The sequence below is a fragment of the Oncorhynchus kisutch genome, linkage group LG5 (genome assembly GCF_002021735.2).
Source record: "Oncorhynchus kisutch isolate 150728-3 linkage group LG5, Okis_V2, whole genome shotgun sequence".
Lineage (NCBI taxonomy): Eukaryota > Metazoa > Chordata > Actinopteri > Salmoniformes > Salmonidae > Oncorhynchus > Oncorhynchus kisutch.
The window spans coordinates 39412645-39423559 of NC_034178.2; the positions used below are offsets into that span (position 1 = coordinate 39412645).

The 10915-nt window shown below is 40.8% G+C and overlaps 1 protein-coding gene across 1 annotated transcript; it reads right to left on the minus strand.

Annotated features, from left to right (window-relative positions):
- Positions 1–7133: 7133 nt before the first annotated feature.
- On the minus strand, positions 7134–10653 carry LOC116374095 (G2/M phase-specific E3 ubiquitin-protein ligase). The gene is made up of 7 exons (XM_031823882.1): positions 10529–10653; positions 10099–10264; positions 9689–9924; positions 9044–9437; positions 8691–8784; positions 8390–8604; positions 7134–8164 (listed from the first exon to the last, which is right to left on the minus strand). Coding segments are annotated over exons 4-7 (654 nt in total). The 5' UTR covers positions 9045–9437; positions 9689–9924; positions 10099–10264; positions 10529–10653; the 3' UTR covers positions 7134–7820.
- Positions 10654–10915: the final 262 nt, after the last annotated feature.

The following is a 10915-nucleotide window of genomic DNA, read 5'->3' on the forward strand; positions in this document are numbered from 1 at the left end:
GGTTTAATCCATGCAAACAAGCTAACAAAACACAACCTTGGGCAGAAGAAGAAGTTCCCTTCTTTCTTTTTTACTGTGACATGGCCAAGGCCAGGAACCGTAACTGCTGGAACACAGAAAGCTACAGCAGTGTCATGTCACACCTTTTACCCCCTGGCTTCATCTTCTGTTCCCCTTCCTACCTCAACTCTATATGCACCTATCCTCTGCTGCCTTACTCCTCTCCCCCGATACTGCCACCTCCTCCCTGCCTGGCTGTCTATCTTGCCATGCCGGGTCTTGCCCTGCCTCCCTCTTCTCCCCTCTCTCCTGACCCCCTACTCCTTCCTTCACCTCTAACTTCTCTCCTGTCAGTGTACCAGTCTGTTTAACAGGTGCATTATAGGGGAGAGCTCCTTTTTCACAGATGCTCTGCCTTAACTCAAACTTACCCAACAGCGACCCCAGAGTTGAGCTGAACACAACTGTAGATCCGAGTCACTAGGCACCACTGTAAAGGATGTCATGCTGCTTGCTTAGCGAGTATCACTTCCTCCTGATTTTTGACTCACACGAGGCTCAAACCCAGGACCTCTGCCTTGCTAGCACATGTGAACACCCTCCAGTCGGCACCACGCGAAAAACTAGCTATTCACTGGTGCAATTGAGGACACTTCAGATTTAGGAGTAAGTTTCACACATCCCCATGTGCTACATTGGCAAATGAAAGAAAACGGCCTCAACACCACACTACAGGCATAGTGTGTTGAGCTCATTTTACACAGGTTCTGTTCTGCCCTTTTGCTTTCATTTACTCACTGTGTTTCTGCACTGCAGCAGGACTCTGCTGCACCTATGAATAAAGAGCAAAACCTCACCTGGTTAATAAACGACTAACACAGAGAGCAAGAGAGAACTACTGTTTCGGTTTAGCTTAAAAAAATGTGCTTTAAAGAGAGCGAGATGTTAACAAAAGTGATGTGTAACATGGATATCTCTAGTCACATATTGGTGGAAGATGGAGGATTAACCATTTTCTAAACTAATGTGAAAGGAACCGGATGATGACAATTGTTGTTCTGTAAAGGCTTGCACTGTAACACAATGTAGCTTTGAATTGTATCCCTCATCACTCACAATACATACCAAATTCAGATTCTCAGGTTCTAGCAACCCTTTCCCTATTCATTCCATTAACAAAGACTCATAAAAACTACATTTGAAAAATCCAAGGCGAAACCATACTCATGATAATGTTTTCTTCTTTAATATTTCCATTTAGACTGTAATAAGTCAATGTTGCAGTGGTTTGGCTGTGTGTTGCTGGAGGTGATGTTGAAGAAGTCATGGGGCTGAGAAAGCGAGCATGTTATTGGCATGGCGGTGCTCTGAGTGAACCACAGATCATTAGCGCAAGCCTGTGTGGGTGGCTAATGGATGGTTGGATGAATGGGATGCACAGCTCACAGCGTGTGCATCTAAATAGACAAACTTCCACGAAACCTCCTTTACTCCATCGGCTCTGATGTGACAAAACTAGAACGGTTAAAGCAAATTTACAGTAGTTGTCCACCATGGTGCTTTCACCTATCCTGTGTTTTCACATCATTTCAGAGGAAAGAGTACACTTTATTGAGACGCAAGAGTGTCAGTGTCTTGAAATGCCCTCTGCCAGGTATAATTTAACCTGTAAATAGGTTGGCTGTAATGTTAGCACCATTGGTTGGAGGGAGGCAGGGATTTGTGTATCAAGATGGGTGGACAGGGAGTATCAGAAACTCTATAAAATTGCTACTACACTACCTATAAAACTAGTTGCTTCTCCAGAAAAATCCATATCAAATTTCTATCAGATTTCTCAAAAAATGAGTGGTGAATGTAACTCGTTCTGTCATGAATAATATGCACATTGCATGTGGGTGAGTTTTGTTCCAGGCTCGGTCATGAGGATCCTGCAGGAAGTGATCTGATGGCATTTCCCAGTAGGTGACTCCATCACAGCTTCTCAGTCCAACAGCAGGGCAACCTTTAATGCTCTCCACTCACCCACTGTGACAAAACACTAATGGTGCTGAATCGCTGAATTGATGTAATGTTCAGAGTTGTCCGTGAGAATTATGTTTAAAATGATCTAAAGAGATGTGATGCCATTTTGATTATTAAGTACAGTAGCTGATGCAAATTAATGAGTGCTTCTAGAAATAGATTTAACTTTCAAAGTAGCCCATAATGACAACATACACTGATTTTCTGATGACACTGAAGTACTATTTATTACACATCAGTGATTGAGAATGCGCTTTTATGAGTGACAAGTGCATTCAAATGCAAGGACTGAAGAACAACTTAAAAACTATCATGAAGCACAAAAGTTCTAGTGTCAATCACAGTGCTAAAATAAATGTGAATTCAACATCATAGTACATTGTGTCACATCTTTGTGTTCATACACAACCTGGTCTCAGATCATTTGTATTATTCTGTACGAACATCCGAGACAATCCATTAAGTATGATATGTTACGTTTCCTATGGTATGTATTAATTTGTGGATTCCCATCACCCATTTCACATAATATTTTGTATAGTATTATATGTTACAAATTTGAAAAAACGTACAATAGGTTACGAATTCTAGCTAGGTGGCTAATGTCAGCTAGCTGGCTAACATTAGTTAGGCTAGGGATTAGGGTTATCTTTAGGAGTTAGCGTAAAGGGTTAAGGTTAGGATTAGGGAAAGGGTTAGCTAAAATAGGTTAAGATTAGGGTTAGGGGAAGGGTTAGGGTTACAGGAAGGGTTAGCTAACATTTTAAGTAGTTGCAAAGTAGCTAATAGGTTGTAATCAGTTGAAAAGTAGCTAATTAGCAAAATATTTGCAAATTTTGCAAATGAGCAAAAATAAGTTCATGTTATAACCTACCCATCCACACCGACCAACCATCGTACTTAGTTTTTTTCCACTTAAAGCCAGACTCAGTAAGTTCAAATTAAAATGTCACTTTTTTTCCGGTTGAATATATCTTGAAATGTACAGATGAAAGATGAATTTGCCATTTGGATCACAAATTAAGTTTGAACTAATTATAGGTACAGCAGCTTTGTTTACAAATTGCAGGTAAGATTTCGCCTGGTATTTATGAAGCATAGGCTTATTGATAAGTTCTCGCATGTACATTCTATCTGTCCCTCTGATCCATCCACAGCTACAGCAACACATCAATAATACATTTCTAGCTACAATACAAACAAGCCACATAAATGAGAGTTGAGTGATACAAAATAAACATGTACTTTAGCTAACAAATGCCATGTTATAACTGTTAATAATATTGGCTCCTGGCTGTCAGTCTGCCTGTCTGTGCGAGAGCTGACGATATGCAGGAGTGCAGATTTGAAAACACTGGAGGTCCTGTCATTACAAAGTTAATTTGATGTTGCTAGCCTGAGCTTCTGAATGAAAACTGGAATTGTGGGTGATTTTCATTCAACAAGGTATTGAGAATATTTTCCTAGTGTAACACTTGCTAGTTGGACCATATTTTAGACTTCTCAGCATGACCAGTGCCAGCAGCATGCTGGACACTATGAATAATAATCACGCAAGCCAGCTCTGTCTACTGTAGGGCTGACCCCAATTAGACAACTATTTGATTTTCTGGTCGATAGGTTGTTGGTCATCCTACAGTAGTTGAGCAGTAGCAAAATAAAAATGCTACACTTGTGATAAACAAGTTTGGTTTTTTTTCATTCCATTTACGAGTTTTGTCAATGTAGCCATTGTCTATTGTTTGGAGTGCTCATGTCAATGTTGACACCTGAGTAAGGTGGCTTAACGCACCACCACTAATGAGCTGTGGAGCTTCTTCAAGAAATGTTTTCTTCACCTCATACAGCAAGCAAATTAAGTCTGTTTTTACATCCTTGGAGAATGACAACAGTTCCTCAATGTATTTGAAAAATCTTTCCATCTCTCACCCTTTCGATAACCACTCAGTGTGAAAGGGAAAAATGTCATGCTCTGATCCAGTGGAAATGTCATAAAATAGGCCTTATTGTCTGATGGCCTACAGTTGTGTGTGAGCTTGCTGGCATGGGAAACTCTGAGGGCCCAGAATATTTTATACAATGTTTATACAAAGTTACTTTTTAGGTTTGTATCATTTTCATTGAGATTTAGATAGAATTGTGATTAACCACATAACGATCATTTTCAGATACGAAGACATTAGTATAAATAAATTCAACTGTTCCATGAAAATGTTTATATGAAAGCAATAACTGGCACGCAGATCAGTAGAAATGGTAAGATGAATTGGCATTCCACATGAGAAAGGTTGCCAATTCCTCATGTAGCCTATTACCGGCAGCTTCAGGAAAGTAATGACAGAATCTGCCAAAGCCAGTAGGAGCGGGGGGAGGATGGTCGGGTCAGGTTAAGTTTTTTTCTTCTAGTTACCTTGATCTCTGGCTCCCTCTTGAGACATTTGTCTTTTATTTCATCAAACAGTGCGCTTAATGCATCAGACAAGCTCAATGCATACACTGTTTATTTAAAACACATTGGGTGTGTCTACAGATGAAGTCAGAAGTTTACATAAACTTAGGTTGGAGTCATTAAAACTCGTTTTTCAACCACTCCACAAATTTCTTGATAACAAACTATCGTTTTGGCAAGTCTGTTAGGACATCTACTTTGTGCATGACACAAGTAATTTTTCCAACAATTGTTTACTGACAGTTTATTTCACTTATAATTCACTGTATCACAATTACAGTGGGTCAGAAGTTTACATACACTAAGTTGACTGTGACTTTAAACAGCTTGGAAAATTCCCCAAAATTATGTCATGGCTTTAGAAGCTTCTGATAGGCTAATTGACATCACATGAGTCAATTGGAGGTGTACCTGTGGATGTATTTCAAGGGCTATCTTCAAACTCAGTGCCTCTGCTAGACATCGGGGAAAATCAAAAGAGATCAGCCAAGACCTCAGAAAAAAATGTGTAGACCTTCACAAGTATGGTTAATCTTTGGGAGGAATTTCTAAACACCTGAAAGTACCACGTTCATCTGTACAAACAATAGTACGCAAGTATAAACACCATGGGACCATGCAGCCATCATACCGCTCAGGAAGGAGATGCATTCTGTCTCCTAGAGATGAACCTCCTTTGGTGCAAAAATTGCAAATCAATCCCAGAACAACAGCAAATGACCTTGTGAAGATACTGAAGGAAACAGGAACAAAAGTATCTATAACGACATAACCTGAAAAGCTGCTCAGCAAGGACGAAGCCACTGCTCCAAAATCGCTATAAAAAAGCCATAGTACGGTTTTCAACTGCACATGGGGACAAAGATCATACTTTTTGGAGAACTGTCCTCTGGTCTGATGAAACAAAAATAGAACTGTTTGGCCATAATGACCATCGTTATTTTTGGAGGAACAAGGGGGATGCTTGCAAACCGAAGAACACAATCCCAACTGTGAAGCACAGGTGTGGCAGCATCATGTTGTAGGGGGGTGCTTTGCAGCAGGAGGGACTGGTGCACTTCACAAAATAGATGGCATCATGAGGGTGGAAAATTACATGGAAATAGTGAAGCAACATCTCAAGATATCAGTCAGGAAGTTGTCTGCGACAGGGGATACACCTGACTCCTGGGAAGCGCAGCATCTGCCCGGAGATTCGCACAATCCCGTCGATGAGGTAGTAATTGAGTCGCCTTCTTTTTACAGTTACCAGGAAAGAGTGGGGTTATGCAGAGCCAACCAGGGAAGGCCTAGTACCACAGGAAATGCAGGAGAGACAATGAGAAAGAGACTGATTCTCTCATCATGATCCCACTGCATAACCATGGCTAAGGAGATGGTGGCCTCCCTGATTAGTCCGGACCTTAATAGTCGACTATCTAGAGCGTGTACCGGGAAGGGTCTAACTGTAGTAAAAATGGGTATCCCTAACCTAATGGCTAATTCTCTGTCGATAACACTCCCAGATGCGCCTGAATCGACAAGCGCCTTGTGCTTGGAATGTGGGGAAAACTCAGGGAAACAAACAGGCACAAACAGTTGATCAACAGAGGACTCTGGATGAGTGTGGTGCAAACTCACCTGGGGTGATGCCAGAGTGCCCTGCCTGTTTCCTCGACTCCCAGAGGAACCAACACGGCACCGACCGGCAGTGTGTCCTCTGCGGCCACAGATGGCGCACGTGATGGCTCTTCCTCCAGTCTCCCTATGTGCTGCACCTCCTAACTCCATGGGCACCAGAGCGGGGGTGCTACAGTGCCTTGCGAAAGTATTCGGCCCCCTTAAACTTTGCGACCTTTTGCCACATTTCAGGATTCAAACATAAAGATATAAAACTGTATTTTTTTGTGAAGAATCAACAACAAGTGGGACACAATCATGAAGTGGAACGACATTTATTGGATATTTCAAACTTTTTTAACAAATCAAAAACTGAAAAATTGGGCGTGCAAAATTATTCAGCCCCCTTAAGTTAATACTTTGTAGCACCACCTTTTGCTGCGATTACAGCTGTAAGTCGCTTGGGGTATGTCTATATCAGTTTTGCACATCGAGAGACTGACATTTTTTCCCATTCCTCCTTGCAAAACAGCTCGAGCTCAGTGAGGTTGGATGGAGAGCATTTGTGAACAGCAGTTTTCAGTTCTTTCCACAGATTCTCGATTGGATTCAGGTCTGGACTTTGACTTGGCCATTCTAACACCTGGATATGTTTATTTTTGAACCAACCATTTTTTCCCATTATCACAAGAATGTTGTTCCCAGAATGGACCCAACACCTAAACCTGCTGACGACACTACCATGGTACACTTGGTCATGAGTACATGAAGGAGCTGTGGGACCTGACATAACGGTGATAGGACAACAGCCTCAGCGTAAGCAAAACAAAGTAGATGCAAAGATTTAATGACCATTCTCCGATCTACTGTACATTGACATGGAGATGATCAACAGCTTCAAGGTCCTGGGCACCCTGATATCCTTTTCTGCCCTCAGTCTCTTCCCTCAAAAAGTCCCACCAGTACTTCTCCACTACCCTCATCAACTTGCTGCACCATGACCTATGTATCAACTACAGTGTCTGTTTTTATTGCCATAACACATGTAAATGAAATGTGGTCCATATTTACTGTAAGATTTATTTATGGAAACATTGCACATATTGTAACATTATATTCCCTTGACATACAGTACATGACTTAAGTACTTTGCATAATGCTCAGTTTACCCACTCTACTAAGAAGTCATACATTTATTAAAATATTACAGTTGCATTATTTATTACTGTGTCCAATTGATACTGGTTGGTTGTAATGTTTTTGAAAACATTTTTTTGCTGATGGCCGATCCAAACATAAGCTGCAGTATTTCAGTAGTCATGCAATAAACATTTTGGATAATTCCCCTTGAAATTAATTCCCTTTAAATCCAATCAAATTTTATTTGTCACATGCTCCGAATACAACAGTGAAATGCTTACTTACAAGCGCTAAAAACAACAATGCAGTTAAGAAAAATGCCTAAAAAATAAGAAATAAAAGTATCAAAGAATTAAAGAGCAGTAGTAAAATAATAATAGCAAGGCTATATACAGGGGGTACCGGAACAGAGTCCATGTGCGGTGGCACAGGTTATTCGAGGTAATTAAGGTAATATATACATATAGGTAGAGATATTAAAGTGACTATGCATAGATAATAACAGAAAGTAACAGCAGCATAAAATGGGGCGGGGGGGGATGCAAATGGTCTGGGTAACAATTTGATTAGATGTTCAGTAGTCTTATGGCTTGGGGGTAGACGCTGTTTAAAAGCCTCTTGGACCTCGATAGCGCTCCAGTACCGCTTGCCATGCGGCAGCAGAGAGAAGTCTATGACTAGGGTGGCTGGAGTCTTTAACAATGACACATTTTGATGATTGTACAATTCCACTCTCCATTTTCTGCCTCATGTCTGCGTAATTTGGGTGTATTAGCAGCCTTAAAGCAATGCTGCATGTATTTGCTTCCGTGTAGATCCTGGCAGCCTCATTCTCTTGTTTATGTAAGAACTGTAGCTGTGGCTCCACTGGGTATCCCAGCCGTGGAATGGCTGAAGCCCCCGAAGTGAAAATGAGAACCTTCTCCAGGGTTAAAGGGTATGCGTTCCCATCTGAAAAAAGAAAGGAGGGGACATTAAAGTCCATAAGCAACACTTACTGAAGAACACGATACTCTAAGTAAACGTAGTTTGGGATTTAATGTATCTATTACGTTTTTAGGGGGCCCATGAAAGAATAAGGCTATAAAATGCTGTCCCACAGTTGTGAGAGTGATTAGGTGATATATTTTACTGACGTGGGCCATGTTACTTCATTGATCATGGTTTGCATCTAACCTTCCACCTCCAGCAGCCAGTCCCTCCAGAAACATACGACTCTGATCTCTATTGCTCTTTGATTGGTACCAGGTGGGGAGCGCTGTGCTTTGAAGAGAGAAGCTATGTCTTTGGCCAAAAGAGGCTTCTCAGCGTAGATGAAAACCTCTCTGAAGAGGCTTGAGTGTCTATTCATGTAAGACAGGAGACTTAGACACTCCAGACCCTCTTTGAATCTATAAAGCAAAAAAAGTCACGTAACGAATTTCCTGTGAAGAATTTAACTCAGCTTATGAGATTCATTAGATATATGGATACTCACTGCTCAAGAGTATCCCATAGCCTACTTTCTAAGTAGAACTTTGTGGCTGACTCCACCAGGGCAACCCTCTCCTCCAATGTACGAAAGAATCGCACTGAACCCAACATGAAAGCTAGTTCAGAGACCTCCATGACCACTTCCTGTGCCTCATTAAGAGTTTGTACTAACGGGATCTTAGATAGTTCAATAACAGTGTTTAAGGACAAAACACCAAACTGTTTATCACTACCCATAAAAATATTGTCTGTCAACAAAAGGAAACCAATATTTATTAACAACTACAACTCTAATATTTTGTTTTACTTAGTGCAAATTAACAGTAACAACATCCATCACAGTATAAAGTGACTTACTTTCTCCAACTTCTCTCTGAAGTCATATTCCGCAATTTCTTTCAGTTCTGGCACAGAAGGTTGTAGGCCACACACTTGCATGTATAGCCTATCTGGAAAAAATTGTATACGCCATCATAGAGCGCTGTCACGCAGAAGACAAACAGTAAATAAGAACACATTACATAACATGCAAAAATCACGTCTTACTTAAGTCATATACATATTGCCATAAACAAACGTGGCTTTGTTGGTATAAAAGTGTAACTCAACTTGAGAGTTGCAAGAAAGGCATTTTTGCCAATCAGGTTCCTCAAATTGTGCAGAGGAATGGATGGCACTCATTAGCAGCCAGAGAAATTATCTTGAGGTACCACCCTCATCAGCTGCCCCTTCGCCAACTCCGTCAGCATCCCTAAAAACCAAGTCTATTTTTAAAGTGTGCTCTCTTAAAGACTCTCATTGCATAATCATAAACGTTGTTCCTCACCACGATTATTTGATTGTTATCAGGGGCAAAAGCAGAGTCAACCTTGCTGCTCATTAACTTCAGCAGTGTTTGGAGGTCAACACTAAAAAAGAGAACTTGAGAATGACAAACCTCAGATACTTCCCACATTGCATCTGCAATAACAAGACATTTAATTATTTACAGGGATGACTTACTCATTGTCATCATCACCAACATCAACAGACGAGAGTGGAGGGGAGGTCACATATTGTGGTGAATATGGACAATAAGCCTCAGAGAATGGTGGAGGGGAGGCCACAGGAAGACGTATAGTTGGAGGGGGGACACAGGAAGTTGTACTGGTGGAGGTGGGGCCAAGCCCTTAATCCTTTCCTCCAGAGCCAAGTCTGACATGTCAGAATATAACGGTGCATGTGACAGATTGAAGTGTCTGTAGAAAAAAAAAAGAAAAAAAAAGAGTAACAATGGCCAGGAATGAGGTAATGTATATCATCATAGAAATGTTAAAGTCCTGTCTTGATTATAGTCATTCTAAATCGTTTGATTGTTAAGAAAATGGAAACCATGCATCTAGTTTATAGCATTACTCCCAAGCACAACTGACCTTAGACAATGTTTGACTGTCAATCAGGACACATGTAGAATATCTGCCATCTGAGGCACAATGAAAGCACAGGACATCAGAAAACTCAGTTGCTCTTGAGTGATGGCATAACAAGGTGCACCTCCAGCTCCTCTCCAAGTTCGAGGAGCTAGGAAACCGGAACTGGCTGTAACAATAATACAAAACTGTGTTTATGCTACTTAATGTATTGTGACACCGCCTGCCCCCCTCATTCCAAAAACACTTTTAAATTAAAGTAATTGTCATAAATTGTGGCCAAGTAATGTTTTTATAATATTGGATTTTAACAAGAATGAATACAATGGGCAGCAAGAGAATGAAGAATTAAAAAAAATATACAGCCTATCAACATTGCCTGGTTTGAATGCTCAACAGTAAGCACAACCACACCCACTACAATGCTGCTTACCTTGTTGTGCATGCCAGCCAGAGGTATGAATCTCCTGAATGAACTGAGATAATTGATCAATTAGGTCATCTCCTGAGGCAACATTTATCAGCCTCCCCCTAGCACACTCAAGGCTCCTCTGCATGGTTTCCATTCTGCAAAACAACAGTTTTGAGAGACCATGGGACTGCGATTCCTGTTCAAACAGTGCCATAGTAGTAACGTTAACGTTCTTGGTGTATGTCTGAAGTTGTTCATTTCTACATCATAGGCTTAGATGAAATATGAATATTTCAAAGGGTATTCAAAAGTAATATCTGTGCTGTTGGAAGTCTATATGTTGTAGATATTATCAGTGTTTTTACAGGGTTGTCCTAAGTCAAATGAGCTTTATGTGAGTTTTGTAAA

What these genes read in the sequence shown, in the direction of transcription:
- LOC116374095 (XM_031823882.1), bottom strand. An exon ending in CTATGGGATACTCTTGAGCA is followed by an intron (nt 8,605 to 8,690) that starts GTGAGTATCCAT and finishes TTTGCTTTATAG; the next exon opens with ATTCAAAGAGGGTCTGGAGT. An exon ending in CTGGCTGCTGGAGGTGGAAG is followed by an intron (nt 8,165 to 8,389) that starts GTTAGATGCAAA and finishes TTCTTTTTTCAG; the next exon opens with ATGGGAACGCATACCCTTTA.